This window comes from Patagioenas fasciata, chromosome Z, assembly GCF_037038585.1.
Source record: "Patagioenas fasciata isolate bPatFas1 chromosome Z, bPatFas1.hap1, whole genome shotgun sequence".
Taxonomy (NCBI): domain Eukaryota; kingdom Metazoa; phylum Chordata; class Aves; order Columbiformes; family Columbidae; genus Patagioenas; species Patagioenas fasciata.
In genome coordinates this window covers 85,386,900-85,414,658 of record NC_092560.1, presented here as the reverse complement: position 1 = coordinate 85,414,658, position 27,759 = coordinate 85,386,900, and the positions used below count along the sequence as shown (strand labels likewise).

Genomic DNA, 27,759 nt, shown 5'->3' with positions numbered 1-27,759 from the left:
CTGAACTGCCTTACCAGTGAGCGCAGTTCCTGAGCTCACCAGCAACACCAGTTCCTTTAGAAACAGGCAGCTTCCTGGCGCTAAGAGAACCAACCCAATAGGAACCCAATAGGAAACAGAGACCAGAGGAAAACAGATGAGGAACCCAGGTAATAGCACCGAAACAAAGTATGAGACCGATTTCTTTCTCTCCTGAACAGCCACGTACTGGGCAGAGCGGGATTGCCGCAGCGGCGCGGGCAGAGCCGGCAGGCAGCGCGGACGCTGCCCCTCCACGAGCGGCCCGATGCTCCCCAGCCCTTCACCGGGGACAACGAGGCCGCGCAGGCGGTCTGGAAACACCTGGAGTACCGCTGTACCTCCACGGTTCTCAGACTAGATCAGCTTTAAGAACAAAATTAGTTAGCCTAATGGAGAGCAAGGGAAGACAGGTGCAAGCTAAAACCACAGCTACCTGTATACTAACTTGATGTCTCTAATCCCTGATTCCTTCACTATCAGTTTTTACAGAATTAGGTACTTCCTTAGCGCACAGCTTTACCAAAGCTCAGGGGCACGCCCGCATCTCTAAAGCACGCTGGTACTGCGTGCAACTGGAGTCTGAGGAATTTTGACAAAATCTGAAACAACAACAAACTATAACTATCGATTCAGTGTTTGGATTTCATTTAACACACTGCTGCTTTGTGAAAGAAGTTCCTCATCGTACACCTCCTCCCACGCTTCATTCAGAGACAGTGCTTGATAAAGAGCGGCATTACCGTTGGCTCCTCACCACCTGTGACCGTTGAAGAACGAGCTCTCCCAGACGGACCGCTCTGCTGTTGAATGATAATTAATGACACAGATCAGAACAGTTAGTGACAAAGGTCACAGATTACTCTCAGATCTTTATGAGTAAGGAATCATACTCTAATTTATTAAGAGAGAGTGATTAGATGGAAATAATGTTTAAGATATTAGCAAAGAAACTGAGTCATCAATCACTGATAACCAGGACAGAATCTCGCATAAAAACCACAGAGGGAATGAGTGTCGAGAGTTCTTGTATCCACTGGACGTTTGTTCTAGATGGAACGGGATCTTCCCCTAAGGAAATTTCGAATGTTTTACCCATAAACATGGTATTTAAACCCACAACGGATACTTTCTGGTCATCAATGTGTGCACTGAAAGCCAGATGAAAAAGAAGGAACTGATCCTGTGAACTTTCAGCAGGGATTAATCCGGTGACGAGCAGCACGGTATTTAGCTGCTACAAGAGGAATGACCACTAGCTCAGTAAGGATGAGGTACGGCTAAGAGGAGAACAGCCTTGCTCCAGAGCAGCGCTTTCCAACTGCGGGCGCTTGCCAGCGCGCAGCGGAAGCCGCGTCCCCGGGACAGAGAGCGGCGCTCCCGCAGGCAGAGCCCGCACGGCACCGGCGCTGCAAACCCCGCAGCAGAGCAGGCCGGGGCACACCGGGAGCGGTGCTTGCACACAAATCGCCGAAGGTTACAAAGGTACCCGAAATTGCTGTTTCTAGATTCATATGGAATATATTTCTCATGAAAAACTGGGGAAAAAATGCTGGAAGGAAACTATAATTAAAAAAATACTAAATTGTTTTGACGATCTGAACAGTTTTATTCAAACGTGTATCTCGCACAATCTTACTTTAGGTACTCTCTCTATAGCCCGCCACCCCTGCAATCCTCATACTTGGGATGGAGGACCAAATATGTGGAACTTCCTGTCAGTCAGACCAAAGGTGTGCATAGTTATTATTTGAACAATAATATTTTTGAAATATTTAATACATATTTAAAAGAAACCTTTGTATCTTTTCGTGTTTGAAGAAGGTACTCAAATAAAACTGCAGAAGCTGCTGCTTACCTAAAGCGCTCAGATTAAAAAAGTACAGCAGCTGCAATTCTGTTCTATTGTACGAGGACTAAGAAAAAAGGCTCCTTTCAACTGCAACCAGGTAAACATCAATCCGTTTTCATGTCCTACAGATTCACATATTCCAAGTGAAATCAGTTTACAGGACACAAAAGGATCACTGATACAAGAGCCCTGTGGCCGCTACCGCCGTCTGCCGCCCCGCTGAAAAAGCCCGGTGAAGATTTTGTGTCTCCACTGCCTGTATGTCCAGAGCCCAGTAAACTCCATGTCTGCTACATCACTAACGCTAGCGCGACCGTGCTCTCGGTCTCAGAAACGTCTCCAGTCTCAGGAAGGTCCTCATTTTAGTTGCTGAGCGTGACGGTATTAGCTGGGTGCCCATTACTATTTGGGATGGTCATCTGCCCATACTGATCTACATCTGACCAGGACTGACCAAGAAAAGGGACTGTCAGAACCAGAGAACGTTCAAACAACAGAAACAGAGTTTAGCTTTGGCTTACCAAGGATAACTGAGACTGCTCAGCGACTGTGTCTGTTACACTGCAAGATCTTAATCTTGAAGAAGGATCTCTTTGCTGGGAAATAAAAGAAAAAGAAGTCTTTAAGTTCAGGTGTCTTAAAACACGGGGCTTTATTCAGCTATTTCACCCAAGTGCTGGATCGGACCAAGGAGCCGCCCCAGAGCCAGCGCTTGGGCAGCAGGGTCCAGAGACAGGAGCTGCCTGACAGACATGCTGGAGCTCCACACTGAGCACCATGTGCTGAGCACCACGCTCTCAGTGCTGCTGGCCCAGCGGCCTGTGCACAGAGCCGGGTGCTGAGCACCACGCTCTCAGCGCTGCTGGCCCGGCGGCCTGTGCACAGAGCCGGGTGCTGAGCACCACGCTCTCAGCGCTGCTGGCCCGGCGGCCTGTGCACAGAGCTGGGTGCTGAGCACCACGCTCTCAGCGCTGCTGGCCCAGCGGCCTGTGCACAGAGCCGGGTGCTGAGCACCACGCTCTCAGCGCTGCTGGCCCAGCGGCCTGTGCACAGAGCCGGGTGCTGAGCACCACGCTCTCAGCGCTGCTGGCCCGGCGGCCTGTGCACAGAGCTGGGTGCTGAGCACCACGCTCTCAGCGCTGCTGGCCCGGCGGCCTGTGCACAGAGCCGGGTGCTGAGCACCACGCTCTCAGCGCTGCTGGCCCGGCGGCCTGTGCACAGAGCCGGGTGCTGAGCACCACGCTCTCAGCGCTGCTGGCCCGGCGGCCTGTGCACAGAGCCGGGTGCTGAGCACCGCGCTCTCAGCGCTGCTGGCCCGGCGGCCTGTGCACAGAGCCGGGTGCTGAGCACCGCGCTCTCAGCGCTGCTGGCCCGGCGGCCTGTGCACAGAGCCGGGTGCAACCCGGGGTAACACGACTGCAAGTACCGGGAAGCAGCGGCTGCTGACGTTACTCAGCACAAAAGCATTTAAAATCTCTGCTAGTGTGAGTTAGAATTTCTTGCTCTGCGAGTGTGGTCTGATTATAATTTATATTGTACGGATAAGAAAGATGCTATCATTTAATGGCTCATAAAAGAGCTGGTTCAGATAGGAATATAATTACTGAATTATTAATTAAGATAACTTTGCAGCTGTACCATTTATTATTGTTAATGTAAAAGCCAGCAGGCCCTGATCTTGCCACCAGAACTATTTGATTAGCATCCTGCCCTCCAAGCAAAGCCCTAAAATGTGCAGTTATCTCCAGAAGCACCAGCGACTCTGCATGCAGATGGTTGGCCACTGGAGCTATAATTTGCTAATTAGCCTCTGGATAACATTCAAACCAGTATAAGACACCAGCTGCACAGGCTCTTTGTAAATAGCTTGCACCTAATCGAGATTTAATCAGAACAAGAGTAAATATGATTTCTTATCTCTTGAATTCCAAAGGTACATTGGTGGCATATACTAGCAATTAAAAAAACCAAACCAAACCCCAAAGAAACAACAACATACCACAAAAAATCACAGCATGATGTTCTGTTTGATACTCAGAATTGTTTTCTTAACCAGAGACATACGGCATTGCCCACTTGCAAGCGCATCATCCTTACTTCTCGTGGTGTCACCAGTCTGGCAAACAAGTGCTTTGCACAAATATAGAGCATATCTTTGGTTTTACCTCAAGAAACCTCTTATGACGAAACTTTTACCGGAGCAGCCATTTACAAACCTGTGCAGGATTTATTAACAACTACCCACTTCAGCTCCAGTCCTTTCTTAGTCTTACAACAGTCGATCCAGTAAACCATGAGAGGTTTATGAAATCCTCATATAAGCAAGCACATGCTCTAATATAGACATGCACAGCTAGAAGAGTGAAAAACTACCATGTAGTAGAATGGATGATGACTGAAAGAGCGTTAGCAGGTTTCCGTCCTTCCTTTGGGAACTCTGAGCTTTACACTCCCTAGTATTACATACTTTGTTTCACTAAAGGTGGAACAGTAGCGAAGGCTGAAGTTAAACTCACACGAAGAAAAAATTAAACCTAAATCAAGGGATTCTGTTGCTGGAGGCAGTTTGCCCTATGATGAAATCATGATGCATTTTTTGGAAGATAATTTTAACTGTATGCTCAGGTCTTCCTGAGCCCAGCAGTCCCTACCCAGCCGTGCAAAGGGCTCGGACCGTTACGGATCGGCGCGTTACGCACAATCAGAGACGCGAGCTGCTCCCCGCCGGAGTCCGGAGCCACCTGCAGCCGCCTGCTCAGCTCCTCCGACAGCTCCTGGGGGCTGCGCGACACCGGCGACGAGGGCGGCGGCAGCGCCAGCCCCAGGGCGTCCCCGCCCGCGCTCGCCTCCTCCGAGATGGTCTCCCAGGGCTGAGGAGAGAGGAAACCACGGTGAGGATTTACAGACAGACCAGTCCGCCTTCCCTCTGCCTTCTGCACGACCACCTCATTGCGGCCCGCGCAGGTGTGACCACCAGACTCCACGTTTAATGAAACAGACCTCTACGTTCATTTCAAATAAACCACTACGACACACAAACACTACTCGTGCAAAGTAATCACGGGGAAAATGGTTCTGCACGTTGACTTCAAAACTGTCTTCGTGTTGATGATGACAAAATGCTTTACGATTCTACACAGAAAATTATGTAGGTGAAAAGATGCCTAAGAAAGAGCTCTCATTCAATAAATTCTTTTTGCAATTTTGTTCTAACTGTAATTCTGCACTCTTACAAAAACTTGTAAGAAAGAATTTATCAAGCTAAGTTAAGTTAAAGAATAAAGAACAAATCAAGTATTAAGAGGTGACAAGTGCAACTATAGTTTCAGGAACCTGCCTGTTGCTCCAAATAACATTTAGTGAACCAAACCTAGTTTTGCACTAAGAATTTTCTCCACGATTCACATAATAAAATATTCCTTAAAGTTGAGTGGAATTAGAGCTTTGCACAAACTCTCACTTAGGCCTACAAGTATCTACCAAACTTCATTTATTTAGTCTAGCTATAGATTAACCAAACACCTGATTAATAAGGTCTCAGAATTCTAACTAAACCCAAGTATTTGGGGAAAAACCCAACAGCTTCTCTGCCCTCCAAATCCAGGCACTAACGAAAACTGAAGCACGTGACAGCTCCAGCCAGCGTGTTTCCCTTCTTTTTACAGCTTATTCCACTGTTATTCAAGGCAGAATATTGAAAGCGTTTCTATTGAGATGTATACACAAGCAGTTATTGGAATTACCAATGTTCCTCCCAGCATTCGCATGGTATCTAATATTGTGCATACACTGTCAGGCACCCGCAAGTGCACAGACCTGTACAGTACAGCTCTGGTTAGGACTTCTATTGTGTGTATGTCGCACAGTAACTAGTGTACCAGTGTAAGTCATCAGCCGGGAGCTCAGCCACGCTCCCGCAGCCCGGCCCCGACGTACCTCGGGAGCGTCCGCGCTCTCCGCGGGCTCCGGTTCCAAGTCCTCGCTAATGTGCCTGCGGGAGCGGAACCGCCTATGGGCTGCTTCTTGGTTTATTTGCCTGATGTTGTTGTCTGAATCGGACCCCACGTCGCTGCACAGGGGGAAATGAAAGCACGCAAAGGGGAAAAGAACAAGAAAATAATGAATGTTAAACACCTGCTTCGTCCACTGCTTTCAAAACATCACTAATGCTTTTGCTTATAAAGATCATTGCTCTTACATATGTCAGGCTTCATGAACAGCAGACCATTTAATCCCTCACTCCAAAGTAAATACAACTGGAAGCACTTCACAAATGCTGTGTGATATCGAAACTGGCTGCGCAGCGATGGAAGTGCAGGTTCAGACACACCACCCGCAGCCTCTCCTGCGACGAGCAGCCAGCTCTGACACCAGGACCGCGCCTTTGCCTGGTAAGGCCATCGCGCTCCTCGGGTGACAGCCATTGCGCTCCTCGGGTGACAGCCATCGCGCTCCTCGGGTGACAGCCATTGCGCTCCTCGGGTGACAGCCATCGCGCTCCTTGGGTGACAGCCAGCGCGCTCCTCGGGTGACAGCCAGCGCGCTCCTCGGGTGACAGCCAGCGCGCTCCTCGGGTGACAGCCAGCGCGCTCCTCGGGTGACAGCCAGCGCGAACGCCGGCCCTGCGGCGCGGGAAGGCACCGGCCGCTCAGCGGCAGCGGGGAGTCGGGGACGGCAGCTCCCCACGGAGACTGCTGGGCCCCGAGACCCAGAGCGCTGCCTCCGCACTCCGGGGGTGGTGTTGTACCGGAACCGCTCCCCGGGACGAGGGACTAACTCTGGAACACGGTCGTGTTCAGGAAAACCTCTATGCAGCCACTTGACTGCTGCTCATTTAAAGAGCTGTGAGACGTGAACCAGTGCAGACGTGGACTGGACAGCACTCGGTGTTTTGCCTTCAGGACCAAGGCCACAGCCGAGTTCCTGGCCTGGAAGCGAGAGCTTATCTACCCTGCTCTCAACCTTCCCCTCCCAGCGGTTTCAAACGTTCACAGAATTGAAAGGCTGAACAGCGCCCTTCTAGAGCCTTCGCTCTTCACCCAGCCCGCTGTCATGTGTAAAGTTCATCTGCAGGAATTCTGCGTTTGTTTCCAAAGTACCCATGAGGATACCTGGCGAATAGCGAACCTGAGGCCTTCATTTTATACACCCATCTGACAATGATGCTTTCTAGTGACCACTGCTTTTTGGCATCTGGCAGTCAAACATTTCTGAATCCATGTCCTCTCTACTTCGTTTAGCACAACCACATTACAAGGAAGTGCTAAATCAAATAGTTCATAAAACCTGCTTTGTTATAGACACTTATTGACAATTACCAATCATAATGACTGTAGCTGATGAGATTTACTTGCCAAAATACACACTGCTTAGTCAATAGCTCAAATAGTTCAACAGTAAATAGTTCAAAACATACAGAACAAAAATTAATTCGATTCTAACTACAATAAACACATCAGACGAGAAGAACAAATAGTGCCTTAAATAAGGACAACACACATTTGCATAATTTAGCTATGATGATGAATATTCAAGAAAGAATAACCATTACTGTTCTAATGAGCAGTAGTGTAAAAATAGTAGCTACATAAAAATAATGCAAGATGTATAGCCAATACATTATTTCAGTATAATTCTTAACATCACCCATTATATGTATTTTTTAAAATGTAAGCTTGCCCCAGCTTTATCAATCTAATTCATAAGAGGCACATAATGAAGGCTTGGACAGGAGCTCCACATTAGCACAACCAGGGCACAGTCTATACACTGAATAATAACCAGGATCTCCTCGAAGTTCATCACTTTAACTTCATTAAAACTTAACAGAGTTCATTTTTTCCCTGCCTTTTCAACAGTCTGTAGAAGAACGGAATTTGTTCTTCCCCAGTAAACTGCTGACAAAAGCCCCACCTGTCTGCAGTGCTCCAAGGTATGCTGTGAGTGCACTGACTTCCCTCCCGCCCCTTCAGATTGCCTAGGATTGCCCACAATACCCATGCGGATGTCATTTGCTGCGGGTGGAGAGGTCTCTTTTTACCGAAGATATCCAGACTGCGGGTCTCAGTTCCCTAGCACACCTGTGAAAACTCTTCTCTGAATAAAGCATAGTGTCAGATACGGAACACAGCATCAAAACCACGATCTGCCTGTTACCGAAGAGAAGCGTGCCTTTACAAACCGCCCCGTAAGAGGCTCGCTTCAGACTTTTCCAGCCGTGAATGTGTAAAATCAAAACGGTTACGTTCGTTTGACAACATCGCTGGCCTGACCGATACCTCCGCGCTCCCACGAACACGCGCTCGCCGCCACTCACATGAGACTGGGGCGATGCCACTGCGTGCTCCTGTTGTTGTGGTTCACGTAGTAAGTCCGGCCCAGGTTGTCCACCTTCTCTTCCCAGCCGGGAGGCAGCGGAGGGGGCGGCAGCTCCTCCTGACGCTGCGATGCGGAGTCGTTGGGATCCACCACGTCCCAGCCGTGCTTGGGAACGGAAAAAACAAGGTCAAGTGAAAGAAAAGTTGCTTCGTTGTTGCTGACATTAGCGTACAAGTGCAGGAACTGAACATTTCCCAAAGAGAAGTTCAAAACTACTTAAGTGTAAGCCACACAGGAACAGAATAAACTCTGTGGTTACAGCGTGCTCTTCATTTCAGTGCCAAAAACCCTAAATTCCCACTGGTTTGTTACGACGGGGATTCCCAAACGTACTTGGGTGGGTGCAGACTCCCAGTCCAAAAGCCAAAGAGAACCAAGCGCTGACTTGCCCAGGCGTGACCGTCGGGCTATGGAGGATAACGACGGGCTTTTCCTTTCTGCTTCCCAGCTACCATTCCACTGACACCTACCCCTAATTGCAGCCAATTCTTTAAACGGCTGACAAGAGTGCTGAGAAGCCTTTAAACCTCTTGTGCTTGCATGAGCTGTACTCTCTGCAAAGTCAACGCTGCCAAGGAAATCAACAAAATGCTATAACCCCTATTTGGAAATGGCCTCTGAAGAGGAGGTACCTCATACAGTCCATTATATTTATAAATTACTTGGGTAACTTTCTGGATTCTTCTCCTTGGCGCTACCTCCACTTCTGTTTGCTCACAAACTGAGTCAGACAGACTTCAGAATTCATTGTGGCAGCTGAAATATTTTGAAATTCTTGAAATGGTTGAGAAGACACAAGGTTGCAGTAAAAAGACAACGGGGGGTGTGTTGGAGGGGAGAATGAGCTGCTACCAGCGCTGTACCAGGGCTTCGCCTGGCAGAGGCACAGCTTGGTACACAGCTCGGTGCACAGCTCGGTGCACAGCTCGGTACACAGCTCGGTACACAGCTCGGTGCACAGCCTGGTGCACAGCCTGGTGCACAGCCTGGTACACAGCTTGGTGCACAGCTTGGTACACAGCTCGGTGCACAGCTCGGTGCACAGCTCGGTACACAGCTCGGTACACAGCTCGGTGCACAGCCTGGTGCACAGCTTGGTGCACAGCTCGGTACACAGCTCGGTGCACAGCCTGGTGCACAGCCTGGTGCACAGCCTGGTACACAGCTTGGTGCACAGCTTGGTACACAGCTCGGTACACAGCTTGGTACACAGCTCGGTACACAGCTTGGTGCACAGCTTGGTGCACAGCTATACGTGAATCTCCAGCACACAGGTGCTCCCAGAAGCGTTTAGCCTTACCTCCGATTCATCCCTTTGATCACTGTTTTCATCCTCTTGGCCACCGTTTTTAGGCATATAAGCCATCTTCAGCCTCAAGAAGCCCTTCACACGGGATTTGTGGCTACAAGACAAGGAGTCACGTTTCACCCAACAACCCTTGGGCAGTTGCAAACAGATCTTGGGGGAAGGAACGTTTCAAGCACAAGGGCTGCCCCGCTCACCTCCTGGGTCTGAGCAGGAAATCCTTGAACGTGTACGGCCTCTCCATGGCGGGGTCCTCGGTCTGCAAAGGCACGGCACGGGGTCAGGGCCTGCCCGGGCGCCGCGGGGACGGGGGCGGCGCCGTCAGCCCGTCCGTCCGTCAGTCTGTCGGTCCGGTGGCGTGTTAGTCCGTCAGTCGGTCAGTCCGTTAGTCCGTTAGTCCGTCAGTCGGTCAGTCCGTTAGTCCGTTAGTCCGTCAGTCGATCAGTCCGTCAGTCGGTCAGTCCGTCAGTCCGCTAGTCTGTCAGGGCCTGCGCGAGCGGCGGCCGTTACTGCCGCTGTCGCGCGCCAGGGGGCGCTGCAGACCCCGGCGCCCGCCCGGCCCGCGCGACCTCGGCCCCGAAAGTGCGGGAAAGAGCCCCGGAAAGCGGCTCCGGGAGCCCCGGAAAGTGGCTCCAAGGACCCCGGAAAGTGGCGCTCAGAGCCCCGGAAAGCGGCTCCGGGAACCCCAGAAAGCGGCGCTCAGAGCCCCAGAAAGCGGCTCCGGGAGCCCTGGAAAGCGGACCTCAAAATATGTTTTTTAACATGTGTTAACAAAAGTTCTGGAAGAACCGGAGTTTGCCAAGGGAGAATACAAGTGTTTCATATAATGGAAAATCATAAAAAGCAAGAAGCCAGAAGATTAACAGGACAATAACCAGCGACAGTAGGTGAGAAACCATGCGTCTGTTGGCCACATCATCCAGGAATTGACTCGGATCAGACAAGGGCTTTAAGAAAGAACCAGGACACGAATCCCGGATGCTGAGAAGTGCAACGGACGCTGGAGAGCGACGGCCGCGTCCCTGCACAGGAACCGTGTCTCCCGGGCCCGCGGGGCCCTGCTGCGCACAGCGCTTGTCCGTCAGCTCCAGCGCTGTGGCGGGAGCGCTCGCCCGCACCACATCCAACCGGACCCTGGCGAGAAGCCCGCGAGCGCGAGGTCTGCGCGGCTGGCGGGGACCAGGACGCGGTGCACACAGAGCCACTGCTTACCGGGAGGTGGCTGAGCGGCACATCCACCTGGCCCAGGAAGTCGTCTCGAGTCTGTCAAATAAAGGCAGAAAAGGAGTCATTTTACACCAGAAAAGCAAAAAACGTTGAACATCAGCCCAGTCACAACGAAACAGAAATGAAGATCTTTGCGTACCATTACTTTAGTAACCAGCGGTTTCTACCCCGTACTGTCGCTCGTTATCCGTTGCTATAGTCTGTCTATTGGGCAGAGTGTGTTCTGTGACAGTCCGGAACGGCTTCTTAGCCCACGGCGTGCGCGGTGAGCGCTGAGGAAGCTCTCTTTCCTCTGACACCATATGCATCGTTCAAAGCACCACGCAATAACCTACTCCTGCCATGCACAGTCTTCACATACATTGAAGAGCAGAGTGTGGAATTGCTGTTCACCACGCCATCAAAGTGTTCATGTCAAACCTTGCTGACTTGTTTTCTCTCCCCCTTTTTTGCAGGAAAACTTCCCATGCTCCTGTGACAGAGCAGGGACCCAACATCCGAACCCTGAATACAGAGCTGCATGAGTTGGGGACCCTTTTGAACCCCCCCTGCCGGTAACAGCAACCACTAAATCAAACCAGCAAAGGGCGCAGACGCTCGCGCCAACACGCAGTTCACAGCGAATTAACTCATCTGAAAGCCAGATTTACACCATATATTGACAATCCTTCATTATCAATCATTTCAGTATCTTACCCAAATGTGATGAATTCCAGCACGTTGATCTAGGTTGGAAATGTTACACTCAGCAGTCCAAGGCAACACATGAGGTATAAAGCAATTAAAGAGCATGTATGTGTTTGCGCTGTGAGCTGATCACTGTGCTCAATGTACGCTTGAATTCATCAATAAGATACGAATTCTCAACATAAAGCGTGCTGTGTTCTTCACAAACCAGCTGTCAGGGAAACGATTTCTGCAGATGCTGTTTATGACACCAGATATCAGCCCCAGCCATTCCCAAACAACCTGCTGCTTATTTAGACCACGCTATGCCCAGAATTCCAGGAAGTGCAAACTGCAGCTCCCAGGCCAAGTTTACATATTTCTCATAGCAGAGCATTAAGCTGAATATTAAAATTCATATTTTATATGATAACATCACAAGAACTCTGTTTCCACCACGAAGACAGCGTGCAGGCCCACAGACACACACTGTGCCACGTGCCCCTGGGAACCCAGAAAACCAGGACCTGCCCAGGGAGCCTGCAGTTCACAGAACTTCAGTAAAAACACCCAATGGGTTTTTCATTACAGAATTTGCACTATTAATCTTCCTCGTAGCAACTACTGGAAAAACCTGGTAGCATCTACTGCCTTTGGAGAATTAACATAATGCCAAGTGCCTTCCACCTCCAGCTTCACTCGAATGTGAACTACTCGGGAGAAAACACACACCTACTTCTAGATGTGCTCACGGACACGGCAGCTCGCACCAGGGGGACCCTCAGCGCTGCGAGTGTCCGTGCGTCTGTCCGGGGCAGCCCAGGGGTGCTGCCGAGGGGACACTGCGGCCTCACACTGTTTCTCGACACACACACACACACAGACACACACAGACACACAGACACACAGACACACACACAGACACACACAGACACAGACACACACACAGACACAGACACACACACAGACACAGACACAGACACAGACACACAGACACACACACAGACACACACACAGACACACACACAGACACACACACACACAGACACACACACAGACACACACACAGACACACACACAGACACACACACACACAGACACACACACACACAGACACACACACACACAGACACACAGACACACACACAGACACACAGACACACACACAGACACACACACAGACACACACACACACAGACACACACACAGACACACACACAGACACACACACAGACACACACACAGACACACACAGACACACAGACACACAGACACACACACAGACACACACACACACAGACACACACAGACACACACAGACACACAGACACACAGACACACACACAGACACACACACAGACACACACAGACACACACACAGACACACACACACAGAGACACACACACAGACACACACACAGACACACACACACACAGACACACACACACACAGACACACACACACACAGACACACAGACACACACACAGACACACACACAGACACACACACAGACACACACACACACAGACACACACACACACAGACACACACACAGACACACACACAGACACACACACAGACACACACACAGACACACACAGACACACAGACACACAGACACACACACAGACACACACACACACAGACACACACAGACACACACAGACACACAGACACACAGACACACACACACAGACACACACACACAGACACACACACACAGACACACACAGACACACAGAGACACACAGACACACAGAGACACACACACACATATACACACACAGACACACACACACACACACACACACACACAGAGCAAGGTAACGCGAGCGCCGAGCCTGGGCTATCTGGCGTGTCCTGGAAGCAGTCGTGCTGGAACCAAAACACATCCTCCCCTGATTCCAACAGATCTCGAAATCACGACAGCAGCTGCCTCCACACCAAATACCTGATTTTGTCTGGAATCCGCAGATGCTCCAGCCTGGCTGTGCCCACGGCCACAACAGGAAGCTGGCCTGCAGAACTGTGCAAATTCCAGACAATTTAGAAGTCTTCACTTCTACCCAGACCAAGCTGCCAGCAGTAAAAGCAAACCCAGCGCTGGGAGCAGCTGGACCCCCGCAGCGTGCCCGCAGAGCAGAGCAGAGCAGAGCAGAGCAGAGCAGAGCTGGCGGGGCTTCACTCCCAGCCGCGGTGCCTCAGAACCCCTCTCGGCTCCTCCTGCGGCAGCACAGCCCTCCTCGCCAGCAAGGCTCTGGTACAACCGAGTCCTTACGCAACACTTGACTATGCACATACATTAGATGAAAAATTACGTACAGGGTGTTACTATATTCATTTTCAGCATTTGGGGACATATTTGTTCTGTGAAACAGAGCAGTTTCTAAGCGTCACGCCGTCCCCCGTTCCAAGGACCGTGTGCCGCAGGCCGTGTCTGGCCGGCGCACGCAGCTGCTCGTGGGGAGCGGCGGGTCGGTGAGGGGATGGACCGGCCTGCCTGGTGGAGAACAGACGCCCGCAAAGCGCTGGGTTTGCTTTGGGTGCCACGTCACAAACCGACACGCGTTCCTCACCACCCATTCCAATGTGGAGTGAAAGGAGGACTGAAGTCCGCTTTAGAATTATGATATTTGAAAGTAGCATGCTTGAGCTAGTAAACTAGCATTATTTTTAAAATCTGGATCTATTCAGTTTCACAAAGGATGTAAAATCACGATACTTCAAATGCTGCCCTATTTTCCTGCTACCTCTCTCTACATCAAAGGTAGCCACTTCTACATCTTTGCAGGGACGAAAATACACCTTATCTATTCAGGAACCCCAAATCTGTCCAAGCATCTCGTTGATTTACACACTGATCTGTGGAAAAGCAGAACTAATGCAAACACGGGGAGCTGTGCTGGGTACCGTGCACACTTCTGCCCTGGTGCCTCTGTTCCCTCCCATCCCACCTCCCAAGAACCAGCAGGAAACCCCAAGGCCAGAGTTTGATAAAAACGCATTTAGTTACTCCAAACGCACTGCTCATGGTGTATCTCAAGACTTCTCTTCCATGTCAATGAACGTGTTGAGGCAGCACCACAAACACCCCCACTCTGTTACGGCATCGGTGCCGTGAAACACCGCGACTCAGGTACTCACACCAACAGCTGCAGCCAGCTCTTTACCAAGTAAACACAAGAAAGTCATTTAGATAAAGGACGGACTGATGCCAGAGTTGCAGTACACGCACTGAAATCCCCTTTTACAGCCATTCCAACGAGCATTTGGTGCCAAACGCAGCCCACGTCACCCCCCATCCCAGGCTTTCTTGTTGCCCCGGCACCGCAGGATCCTGCGCCTCCCGTGGTGCTCGCGTGACCTGGACCCAGAAATGAAGCTGGCTGTAGGACCAGAACCGCGACTGCTGGCCTGGTTCGCTGAGGCCGCTCTCCGGACGGCAGGACGGCGTGCGGAGCCACGACGGCGTGCGGAGCCACGACAGACGGCTCCGAGCGCTCCTGCGGCACGGCGCGCCGGGCCTGGGAACCGGCAGCACCCGCAAACCGCTGCAGCCGCGCCTGGAACCGGAGTAGCATCAGGGAAGATGCAAACCAAAATAAAGGGCACAAGTGCAGCAGAACGAGCAGGTGTGCTGGAGCCCCGAGGCGCGTCCTGCTCCGCCGTGGTTACACCGGCCCCGTTCCGCGGCCCTGCCGAGCACCGCGCCGGGCAGCAACGCCACCCACCCACGGCCCCTTGGCACTTCCAGTTGATCATGATGTTCCCAGCTTCCCGACCTAAACGCTGGTGTGTACTATTTCTGTGTGCCGATTAAACAGATGCCACATTCCAACCCAGATATCGCTTCATTCCAGAGCTGGCTGACACAATCTGGACAATAACTTGTACTATTTTTTTAATCCTTTCAGTTTCTGCTTAAAGTAAAATACTCAAAGTCCTTGCTGTTCTCAGACCGCAAATGCCCGGCACCGCATTTCAGCACACGACTGTGGGCATGAGTTATCGGGGCCTGGACAGTGCAGGGCTGATGGCAGGAACGGTCTGATGACGTCAGAGCCCACCGTATATTTACATTTATTCTAAATAAACTAAAGCTATGTTATTTCCAAGTTTTTGACATCACTGAAGCAGCAGCGGGCAGTGCGGCCGTGCGCAGGACGCTCGCGTGTGCGGGACCCTCGCGCGAGCAGTGCAGTGGCTCTGGATGCCAGCACAGAAACTGGGTAATACAACACACAGCAGGTTGGTATGACCGCCTTGGATCCCGTGTCTTGCAGGTGCCTGTGGGTTCGATCTTTATTTTCTGTTCTTTGGCTGCTCGTGTTTCTTGTTGCCTGGCACGGCACCCGGGGGCTCCGACCGGCACGGCACCCGGGGGCTCCGACCGGCACGGCACCCGGGGGCTCCGACCGGCACGGCACCCGGGGGCTCCGACCCGCACGGCACCCGGGGGCTCCGACCCGCACGGCACCCGGGGGCTCCACCCGCACGGCACCCGGGGGCTCCGACCGGCACGGCACCCGGGGGCTCCACCCGCACGGCACCCGGGGGCTCCGACCCGCACGGCACCCGGGGGCTCCACCCGCACGGCACCCGGGGGCTCCACCCGCACGGCACCCGGGGGCTCCACCCGCACGGCACCCGGGGGCTCCGACCCGCACGGCACCCGGGGGCTCCACCCGCACGGCACCCGGGGGCTCCACCCGCACGGCACCCGGGGGCTCCACCCGCACGGCACCCGGGGGCTCCGACCCGCACGGCACCCGGGGGCTCCACCCGCACGGCACCCGGGGGCTCCACCCGCACGGCACCCGGGGGCTCCGACCCGCACGGCACCCGGGGGCTCCACCCGCACGGCACCCGGGGGCTCCACCCGCACGGCACCCGGGGGCTCCACCCGCAGCCGCGCCGCAAAGGGCGATCGGCACGTTTGGGAACATGCAGCCCAGCTTGGGGCTGACGGGTTGGAAAAGCCGACGACACCGTTTAAACTGAGAAACTGGCAAAATAAACCCACCTGGCAAAGCAAAACACGGGACTGTAAAGAGGCGATTACCACCACTGCGCAAATTCAGCACCCACATAGAATACCAAGTGTAAAATTCAGCAAGAATTAAGCAAATTTGACTTGCGTATAACTTCAGTCCTTCAGTGCTTCCTGGTTCCCAAGCACCTCTAAAATCCCTGGTTTCCACTTGACAACAATGGCAACTCGCTGTACTTGTGCAACCTGGCACAAAGGGCTTCTCTCGTCTATTGTTAACCAAAACATTTAACCAGTTGGGGTTTGAATGGTCGTAGCTTAAAATCTGAGCTGAAATTAAACAGGATTTGCACTTGAGAGTGATATATACGGAAACAAAAAGTTGCCCTCTTCTGAATTTGCAAACATTTAACCGCAAAAGTTGTATTTAAGACAAGAACGCAAAGATCACTTGTACGGCAGTCCCTGAAATCGCTGTTATTCTGCGCATCGCAAACACGATCACCCCGATCTGTCTGACAGAACCCTGGACTCTGGGTGCAGTTAACGAGGAACCCCACATACCGCTCTAATTAGCTAATTTGTCTAACTGTACTCGCAGTCTCTTCTCCTTACACAATCATGATGAAAACAGCTTAAAGTAAGAGTGTTGCTGACTCTGCGTTTCAGAGCAGATGAAGCCCTTCCCTCCCTGCAGACCCATCCCTGCACCAGGCTTCTGTTCCAACGGCTCCGTCACAACAGCCAGGCTGGGCTTTGCTGCACGACTCACGCTTTACTGCTGCGCTCACGGCACGGCAAACTAGGAGCTGAAAGCAACAGGAGGAACAGTCAACGCTAAAATTATCGGATTAGACATCATTCACTAGAACTAATTATAGTTTATTACTAATGGAGTGAATTATTAGAACTTCCATTTAAAGGTGGTGTTTTAAACTGCATCCCAAATACTGAAAGAACGGATAAATATTCCTAATCCCAAAGAGAAGCACAGAACCGCGGCATCCTCGGAACCACGGCATCCTCAGAACTGCGGCACCGCGGCATCCTCGGAACCATGGCACCGCGGCACCCTCAGAACCGCAGCATTCTCAGAACCGCGGCACCACAACACCCTCAGAACCGCGGCACCACAACACCCTCAGAACCGCGGCACCCTCAGACCGCGGCACCCTCAGAACCGCGGCACCACAACACCCTCAGACCGCGGCACCCTCAGACCGCGGCACCCTCAGAACCGCGGCAGCGGCTCCGGCGGGACGCGCGGGACCTGCTCTTCTCCTTACCGCGGCTGCTGCCCAGGAGCCCTTCCACAGCAAACCCGGCACCCCAAACACCCCTGTTCCCCAAAAAGTCCCCTCCAGATGTCCCCTGATCCCCCCCAAAATCCCCTCCGGATGGCACCAACCTGGCTGCACCAGACATGAACTGGGCAGAACAGGCACTGTGCGAGAGGGGCAGCTGGGTACGCATATATATACATACATATATATATGCCCTTTCATCCTCAGTTCCCGGTTTCCTCTCCGCAGTGCCTGCTGCAGCGTGCTGCTGGCGGCGCTCAGCACACCGCGCTCTCAATCAGCTCCGTTTCCTGACCAACGCCAGGTGACGTGGCAGCCCAGAGGATTCACTGACCTGCTGCTTCTGTCAGGCTCGTTCAGTACACAAATACTATCTCCCATTTTCCAACCAGCCTACCCGAATGCTGAATTTGTAATTTTGAACCTGTTTTTTTCATGGTTTCCTTTTGTGACATAAAAGATCCAACATTTCTATTAGAAAATCAATGTGTTTCAGGAATTCTTTCTAGAGAGCAAAATATTTTAGAAAAAATCTTTTATGTTGCAAACTTCACTTTCGTTGAACGCGTACGTTTTTTTGGCCTAGTATGTAATATTTCAAATTCATTTTTACGACCAGCTCCACCGATAGACTCCACACGAAATGCGGATGTGGTGACGGATGTTACTGGCCAGCAGTAACAGGAAGCCATCCAGAGTTCACGTGTAAGGTGCACCACGTAACCACCACATACAACAACCAACCGGTGGCTGTGCTGGTTTGCCCTGTTCCAGATCTCTAAGGCCAGGTAAGCAAAATACAAAGCCGGGTTTATTTTGTAAACAGTTAGCTGGTGTTATTCATCTGTACCCAAATAAATAAATCCTGGTCAGGGACACTTCACACAAGAGCAGTGTCGGTTCTGTGTCACTTTCCAGAACCCTCTCTTTCCCAGCACGGAGTGAAGTCTGTGTGGGGACACGCTGTGATGACAATGCCCTCCGAGCACAGGCTGTCCCGGTGCAAGGCCTGGGGACAGCCTGGAGCAGGCCAGCGAAGCCGCCGGCACCGCGTCGGTGGGTGGGACAGGTGACAGGAGCCGCTGCAGCGCCTCCCCGGGCCCACGCACTCAGCAGAGGCTCCTGAGCTGTGCCAAGACGCAGTCACGTACACGCACACACGGGGCTTCGGCAATCAGGCCAGAAACAAAAGGCACCGTGTCTGAGCTGCAGTTTCAGAGACGGGCAGCAGTGCCCCAGAACCGCCCCAGCTGAGCGAGCAGTGTATTTCCTATGGAGCACGGACAACCGCGACAACGAGAGCCTTACTGAAAGGGATTAAGCAAACCACAGTACACAAGCATAGACCAGTTAAATTCTAAAATACCCCTCTGCGCTGGCCCTGCTTACTCAAACACACTCCAAACCAGCGGGCACTGCTGCCAAATCCGCCGCGCTCCTGGAGCGTGAGTCACCGCCACGGCAGCGCTGCGCAGCGCCCGAGCGAGACAGCACGCCACAGACCGGCTCCATTCATTACGATAAAATGGCTTCCTCCTTAGATCCCCATCATAATTAAAAGTATGACACACAGGAGTGCTGGAAACACTTCCATTTCCCTGCTCTAACACGGGTACCAGTTATTAAAGGCTGTATCTGTGACGTACAAGGGCGCATACCTGCTATTATTAGTGCCACTGCATTACCAACGGCCTCTGCAAAGACCAGAGTCCATCTTCTTCAGACACCGGGCAGACCGAGCCGGGGGAAGCGCAGGAGTGGCCTGGCAGAGGAGCTGGTGGCCCAGAGACCCCTAAACCGGGCCCGAGCTGTGAGGGGACGTGGGAAACAGAACAGAACCGCTGTGCACCACTGGAGAAACAGGCACGAGGGCTGGAACAAGTCCATGTGCTCGAGAGCTTCTGCCCCTTGTTCCATAACATACGAAGGAATCGTTGGCAAAACAAACATGAAATAACCCTCTTATGAAGTTTCACTACAACTCTTCAAAGGAACAGGAGGCACAGTGAGAAGACAACACCGAAACAAACTACAGATTCACAAAGTGGTAGTCAGGTAAGCACCACGAAGTCCCAAAATATTCCGAATACTGGGCACAAGCTGATTTCACTCGCATCCCAAGAGCTGAAATCACACCAGTGACGAATTAAAATGAAAAGTGGTGAGTTTATGGCTTCTCGTTCAGAGGAGGTGCCTGTGCACAGCACCTCAGCCCTCTCCCCGTCCTACCGCTGTTCCTTCCAGCGCTCCCCGGACAGCTCTAAGGATTTCTACCAAGTGCCCTCAAAGCTGCACGTGCTGCCTGCACCGCTTTCCCTACGTGCTGCCTGCACCGCTTTCCCTACGTGCTGCCTGCACCGCTTTCCCTACGTGCTGCCTGCACCGCTTTCCCTACCTGCTGCCTGCACCGCTTTCCCTACGTGCTGCCTGCACCGCTTTCCCTACCTGCTGCCTGCACCGCTTTCCCTACCTGCTGCCTGCACCGCTTTCCCTACCTGCTGCCTGCACCGCTTTCCCTACGTGCTGCCTGCACCGCTTTCCCTACCTGCTGCCTGCACCGCTTTCCCTACCTGCTGCCTGCACCGCTTTCCCTACCTGCTGCCTGCACCGCTTTCCCTACGTGCTGCCTGCACCGCTTTCCCTACGTGCTGCCTGCACCGCTTTCCCTACCTGCTGCCTGCACCGCTTTCCCTACCTGCTGCCTGCACCGCTTTCCCTACCTGCTGCCTGCACCGCTTTCCCTATGTGCTGCCACTGGTACGGGCAGCAGAGGGAAAAGCATTCTTCATGCTGTGAATAAGGCTGAGACTGCACAGAAGGCAGGATTTATTTGCTCTCCCAAGTGATTCCAGTGCTCATAACAAATCCTGCAGAACTGCAGCAACTGAAATTTGAAAGATATAAGAGCTCAAGATGCAGAATATATGCAGCTCTTGAAGCCATGATGAAAGATCAGCAACAGGACAGCAAAACCCATTAAAAACGGACATCACCGCCTGCTGCCACGTTTGGGTCACATCCTGCTCCCCGCAGAAGGCGGCTGGGGCACGGGTCACAGGGGCTCAGAGCCCCCTGCCTTTCAAATGCGCCGAGACTGGGGCTTCGACGGCAATCGAACACAGACAACACTGAAAGAATCCAGACGCCTTCTCTCAAATTGGCCAAGAATAGAGCTGCTGGTTTTATAAAGAGCTCACAAATAGAGGGATTAACAGGCATTACTTCCGTAGGCATAACGTATGTATATTCTGCATACACGCGGTGTACTTGGAAGTTTTCTAACTACTGACGGTTCTCTCTACAGCTCTTCTTCCGCAATTTCTGGGCAAATATACTGGCTTTCCCCATATATATTAGAACAATTTTCAAGCAAAGAACTCTGCAGCAAAGGACCATTTCAACAGCGTAAAAAAAGTTCCTGAAGAATGATAATACTTTTAGTCATTCACCACGCATACCATTGCACTGACGTACCGTTCCTCTCTTACCGAACGGTGTTCCTGAGCGTTCTCCTCAATGCGCACACCACCGCACTCATTTCAAAACAGCAGTAGAACACAGCACGCCGTGCCCAGGCGAAAGCAGAGTGCCCGCTCCCGCCCTCCCAGCTCCGCTCCCCACGCCGTGTGGGGCAGGAGCCACCGGCGACCCACACGCTGCGGAACTCCCGCGACCCGGCCACATAGCACAACCTGCTGGAATGACCGGGGACGGCTCTGAGAGCCGCCCAACGCTCCTCTGACCCCCCGTGAACCCTGCGTCAAACACTTGGCTGCAGGGGCAGACAACAACAACTCCGGTTCATCCGGGCTGCGAGTCCCACCAGCGCATGGGCCGTGTCCAGCTCCCGAATTCAGCTCCCCCAGCCCGGCCAGAGCTCCCTGGCAGGCACAGCCCCGAGGGGCAGCTGCGTTAGCGCCAGCCTACAAAAGGGCACTTGAGCCGGCCTTAGCAAAACCGCACGTCAGGCTTTGTTTAAAAACGACACGCCAGAGCTCCTGCAGCACTCGGTTGTCCCTAAATGATGCGAGTGCCCCGCAGACTGCCAGGGCCAAAGGGAGCAGAAGGAACACCGCGCCCCTTCTCCAGGGTTCCGCTCTATTCCACCAGGACCCACCGACGTGTGTGTCTCGGACCGTGATGCAGGGCTCTAGGTCTGTGCCTGATGGGAGAACCCGAGACCGAGCTTTAACTAAAGACAACAGCCACAAAGGAAACAAGAGCTGTGAAACTATCGGGGCAAAGCAGTAAGGTAGCATGCTGACATCTGTTCAGGCAAAGTCTTCTGAAGGTACCGACTATTTTATTCTAAACATCTGATCTGAGTAGCACTTATGTTCAAAAAGGCGTTAGACTTGGCAATATTTGACATAATATTTTTGCTTTAATGATTTTCCTAATGTTAAAGAAAAAAACCACCCAAAACCTAAAACCAACCAACCAACCAAAGCAACCCACCAGCAGCAGCACTGTGAGAACTCTAACGGGCGGGTTTACTGACGGAAGAACGCGCGAGAGCTGCTGCTTGTGGGGACACCGAGGGACAGGCGCCATGAACCGACCCGGGGGAAACGCAAACCGCCTGCTCCTGGGAAACACAAACTGACCCGGGGGAAACGCAAACCGCCTGCTCCTGGGAAACGCAAACTGACCCGGGGGAAACGCAAACCGCCTGCTCCGGGGAAACGCAAACTGACCCGGGGGAAACGCAAACCGCCTGCTCCGGGGAAACGCAAACCGCCTGCTCCTGGGAAACGCAAACCGCCTGCTCCGGGGAAACGCAAACCGACCCGGGGGAAACGCAAACCGCCTGCTCCGGGGAAACGCAAACCGACCCGGGGGAAACGCAAACCGACCCGGGGGAAACGCAAACCGCCCGCTCCGGGGAAACGCGAATGCTGGTTAGTGGACAGCTAACTCGTCCGCTTCAACTCTTTAAATGAATCATCATTTACACCAATACATGTTCAACCACAAAGAATCTCGAGACCTGCTGAATTTTTAGAATAATGTGAATTTTTGTTTAGTTAGCCCTTAAAGAAAAGGATAGCTACCACTTCATGTAGATCAGTCACTAATATTCACTGCAAGGTCTTTATGGTGGGTAATTATCCATTTAAATTTCAGTCAGTAATAAAAACCCAAACAAACAAACCACAGTAGGGTAACTGGTAATATAATCTCATGGTGACAAATAAAGAACACAGAGTAAAACCTTAAGAAGTTTGTTTCATGTTGCACGCGTTTGTTTACAATCAACTACCAATGTATTCTGTTCGTATCATGAAACCCCGCACAATGACTCGATGTTTGTACATTTAAAATTTGATTATAACTAAAAGCAGGAAGGCCAGAGCTCCAGAAACATTTGCTGCAAACGTTTGGTCAGGAACGCTAATCCCGGTGAAGTTCAGGGACGTAACAGAAGGCGAGGGAGCGCTCCCTCCAGCTCCGGGCTCACACGCTCTGCCGCGGGCCGGGAAGGGAACGCCGCACATCAGCCCATGGAGAATGGAGCTGGCGCTGCAAACCGACGGCTCCGCATTCCTTCTGCCCCTCTTCCCACATCTGCCTGGGCTGGCACCTGGCACCAGAACCCAGCTGCTGTCCCCGCCCGGCCAGCGCTGCCAAACCCGCTGCTGCACAGCAGAGCAGCCCCAGAGCAGCAGGGACACGCGGGGACACCATGGGGACAGCAGCGCGGTGACACCGCCCAGCCCAGCTCCTGCTCTGCGCAGCGCCAGCAGGGCACGGCCAGAAAGGCTGACCCTGCCTGATGTACGCGGAGCCACGCACAGGGAACGACCGTCCTCAGCGCACTCTGTGCGCTCATCTACCGAGCCCTCCCCACACAGACAACTCCACTTACAGTTCAGATTTGGCTTGGTTTTTTTCCTTTACTCCCTGCATGATACCGCTATCTAGAGCAGGAGACAGCAAACAATCTGCAGCATGCTGCCAATACATGAACAAACCAAAGTAATTTTTTACTTTAAAATATGTGAGAATTTAAAATTCTTTCCGTGACTCAGATAGATTGATAATCTCAGAAGCTGACAGGCATAACCCTGAGGAGTCGAGGACCTGCTACTGCTTCTGGAGATGTTAGAAATTTCTGCCTGCTCATCTGTCAATAGAGAACAGACTGAAATACACAGTAAAGCGAGACCCACAGACAGGTGGCAAACTGCGCAGCGCAGGTTTGCTCCAGCAGGTACGTGCCAACACAGAGCGACGTTCAAGTACAGACCGTCACACGGTGAAAGTGGTCTCCGAGCAGCTTCTGCTTCCCTTAGAGCTATCACACAGAAGACCAGACTTCCTACAGCTAAACGTAAGAGCAGAGCAGCAAGGGGAAGCTCCTGAGTGCAGCTCCAATCACAATGAAGTCAAGGTTTGGCCACACACCTTCAAATTGTGCAAACCAGCCCCAATCTCATATTGCCATTTGAGGTTCAGTGAGCCGCCTGTGGCCGGGGCTCAGCCAGTGATGCCAGGGCTCAGCCAGCGCAGTCATGGCTCAGCCAGTGATGCCGGGGCTCAGCCAGTGATGCCAGGGCTCAGCCAGCGCGGCTGGGGCTCAGCCAGTGATGCTGGGGCTCAGCCAGTGATGCCAGGGCTCAGCCAGCGCGGCTGGGGCTCAGCCAGTGATGCCGGGGCTCAGCCAGTGATGCCGGGGCTCAGCCAGTGATGCTGGGGCTCAGCCAGCGCGGCCGGGGCTCAGCCAGCGCGGCCGGGGCTCAGCCAGGGATGCCAGGGCTCAGCCAGTGCGGCCGGGGCTCAGCCAGTGATGCTGGGGCTCAGCCAGTGCGGCCGGGGCTCAGCCAGTGATGCCGGGGCTCAGCCAGTGATGCTGGGGCTCAGCCAGGGATGCCAGGGCTCAGCCAGTGCGGCCGGGGCTCAGCCAGTGATGCTGGGGCTCAGCCAGTGATGCTGGGGCTCAGCCAGTGCGGCCGGGGCTCAGCCAGCGCGGTCGAGGCTCAGCCAGTGATGCCAGGGCTCAGCCAGTGCGGCCGGGGCTCAGCCAGCGCGGTCGAGGCTCAGCCAGCGCAGTCGTGGCTCAGCCAGTGATACCGGGGCTCAGCCAGCGCGGCCGGGGCTCAGCCAGTGATGCCGGGGCTCAGCCAGCGATGCTGGGGCTTGGCCGGGGCTCAGCCCTCACAAGCTATGGGGTCACACTCGGCTCCTCACTGGGGCAGCTCCAGCTGCCTCCCCAGCTCTGCTGCAGCTCCCCAGCCCCAGCCCCAGCTCGGGGCAGTGCACAGAGCCGCCACAGCAGGAGCTGGGAAAGCCCAGAGTGCCACAAGTGCTGCCAACTACAGAAATAAAGAAAATCTGTCACAGTTACGCTGCAGCTTGATCGGCATGCCTTGCAGAGTATCTCTTGCAATCCCACACCTTAAAATGTCCAACACGAAAAGAACCCTTTGTGAATGTGTCTGGGGCTGGAAGCCGTGTTCCTGAGCTCTGAAGAGCTGAGTGTGAGCAGCGCGCTGCTAAGGAGCCGGATCCCGAACACCGCGCCATCCCTGCAGCAGGTTCAGTTCACTGTTTGCCATAAGCCAGGGCGCTGGCGAGCACTGCGATAGAGCTGCTAAAAATAATAGAGCGTCGGCAGCACAGAGCTGCAGCCGCCCCGCGCCCGCCTCTGGAGAGCACAGCACTCCAGGTCCTGAGCAGCTTAACACGGCAGCACAGAGCTGCAGCCGCCCCGCGCCCGCCTCTGGAGAGCACAGCACTCCAGGTCCTGAGCAGCTTAACACGGCAGCACAGAGCTGCAGCCGCCCCGCGCCCGCCTCTGGAGAGCACAGCACTCCAGGTCCTGAGCAGCTTAACACGGCAGCGCAGAGCTGCAGCCGCCCCGCGCCCGCCTCTGGAGAGCACGGCACTCCAGGTCCTGAGCAGCTTAACACGGCAGCGCAGAGCTGCAGCCGCCCCGCGCCCGCCTCTGGAGAGCACGGCACTCCAGGTCCTGAGCAGCTTAACACGGCAGCACAGAGCTGCAGCCGCCCCGCGCCCGCCTCTGGAGAGCACGGCACTCCAGGTCCTGAGCAGCTTAACACGGCAGCACAGAGCTGCAGCCGCCCCGCGCCCGCCTCTGGAGAGCACAGCACTCCAGGTCCTGAGCAGCTTAACACGGCAGCACAGAGCTGCAGCCGCCCCGCGCCCGCCTCTGGAGAGCACAGCACTCCAGGTCCTGAGCAGCTTAACACGGCAGCACAGAGCTGCAGCCGCCCCGCGCCCGCCTCTGGAGAGCACAGCACTCCAGGTCCTGAGCAGCTTAACACGGCAGCACAGAGCTGCAGCCGCCCCGCGCCTGCTTCTGGAGAGCACGGCGCTCCAGGTCCTGAGCAGCTTAACACGGCAGCACAGAGCTGCAGCCGCCCCGCGCCCGCCTCTGGAGAGCACGGCATTCCAGGTCCTGAGCAGCTTAACACGGCAGCACAGAGCTGCAGCCACCCCGCGCCCGCTTCTGGAGAGCACAGCACTCCAGGTCCTGAGCAGCTTAACACGGCAGCACAGAGCTGCAGCCGCCCCGCGCCCGCCTCTGGAGAGCACGGCACTCCAGGTCCTGAGCAGCTTAACACGGCAGCACAGAGCTGCAGCCGCCCCGCGCCCGCCTCTGGAGAGCACGGCGCTCCGGGTCCTGAGCAGCTTAACACGGCAGCACAGAGCTGCAGCCGCCCCGCGCCCGCCTCTGGAGAGCACGGCACTCCAGGTCCTGAGCAGCTTAACACGGCAGCACAGAGCTGCAGCCGCCCCGCGCCTGCTTCTGGAGAGCACGGCGCTCCAGGTCCTGAGCAGCTTAACACGGCAGCACAGAGCTGCAGCCGCCCCGCGCCCGCCTCTGGAGAGCACGGCATTCCAGGTCCTGAGCAGCTTAACACGGCAGCACAGAGCTGCAGCCACCCCGCGCCCGCTTCTGGAGAGCACGGCACTCCAGGTCCTGAGCAGCTTAACACGGCAGCACAGAGCTGCAGCCGCCCCGCGCCCGCTTCTGGAGAGCACAGCACTCCAGGTCCTGAGCAGCTTAACACGGCAGCACAGAGCTGCAGCCGCCCCGCGCCCGCTTCTGGAGAGCACAGCACTCCAGGTCCTGAGCAGCTTAACACGGCAGCACAGAGCTGCAGCCACCCCGCGCCCGCTTCTGGAGAGCACAGCACTCCAGGTCCTGAGCAGCTTAACACGGCAGCACAGAGCTGCAGCCGCCCCGCGCCCGCCTCTGGAGAGCACGGCACTCCAGGTCCTGAGCAGCTTAACACGGCAGCACAGAGCTGCAGCCGCCCCGCGCCCGCCTCTGGAGAGCACGGCACTCCAGGTCCTGAGCAGCTTAACACGGCAGCACAGAGCTGCAGCCGCCCCGCGCCCGCCTCTGGAGAGCACGGCACTCCAGGTCCTGAGCAGCTTAACACGGCAGCACAGAGCTGCAGCCGCCCCGCGCCCGCCTCTGGAGAGCACGGCACTCCAGGTCCTGAGCAGCTTAACACGGCAGCACAGAGCTGCAGCCGCCCCGCGCCCACCTCTGGAGAGCACGGCACTCCGGGTCCTGAGCAGCTTAACACGGCAGCACAGAGCTGCAGCCGCCCCGCGCCCGCCTCTGGAGAGCACGGCGCTCCGGGTCCTGAGCAGCTTAACACGGCAGCACAGAGCTGCAGCCACCCCGCGCCCGCTTCTGGAGAGCACGGCACTCCAGGTCCTGAGCAGCTTAACACGGCAGCACAGAGCTGCAGCCGCCCCGCGCCCGCTTCTGGAGAGCACAGCACTCCAGGTCCTGAGCAGCTTAACACGGCAGCACAGAGCTGCAGCCGCCCCGCGCCCGCCTCTGGAGAGCACGGCACTCCAGGTCCTGAGCAGCTTAACACGGCAGCACAGAGCTGCAGCCGCCCCGCGCCCGCCTCTGGAGAGCACGGCACTCCAGGTCCTGAGCAGCTTAACACGGCAGCACAGAGCTGCAGCCGCCCCGCGCCCGCCTCTGGAGAGCACGGCGCTCCGGGTCCTGAGCAGCTTAACACGGC

General features: G+C 54.3%; 1 protein-coding gene across 8 annotated transcripts in view; it reads right to left on the bottom strand.

Moving 5' to 3' along the window:
* LOC136115307 (E3 ubiquitin-protein ligase NEDD4-like) overlaps positions 1-27,759 on the bottom strand; it is a 128,921-nt gene that overhangs the window by 29,660 nt on the left and 71,502 nt on the right. For 3 of the 8 annotated variants that reach the window (XM_071802835.1, XM_071802834.1, XM_071802832.1), the window contains 8 exons: positions 10,767-10,817; positions 9,752-9,813; positions 9,549-9,651; positions 8,187-8,353; positions 5,807-5,939; positions 4,522-4,740; positions 2,392-2,466; positions 762-821 (listed from right to left, as the gene is read on the bottom strand). In XM_071802835.1, coding sequence (XP_071658936.1) covers positions 762-821; positions 2,392-2,466; positions 4,522-4,740; positions 5,807-5,939; positions 8,187-8,353; positions 9,549-9,651; positions 9,752-9,813; positions 10,767-10,817 — 870 coding nt within the window. The remainder of the gene's footprint in view (positions 1-761; positions 822-2,391; positions 2,467-4,521; positions 4,741-5,806; positions 5,940-8,186; positions 8,354-9,548; positions 9,652-9,751; positions 9,814-10,766; positions 10,818-27,759) is intronic. The other 5 variants (XM_065861340.2, XM_065861337.2, XM_065861342.2 and 2 more) reach the window with 3 other exon arrangements.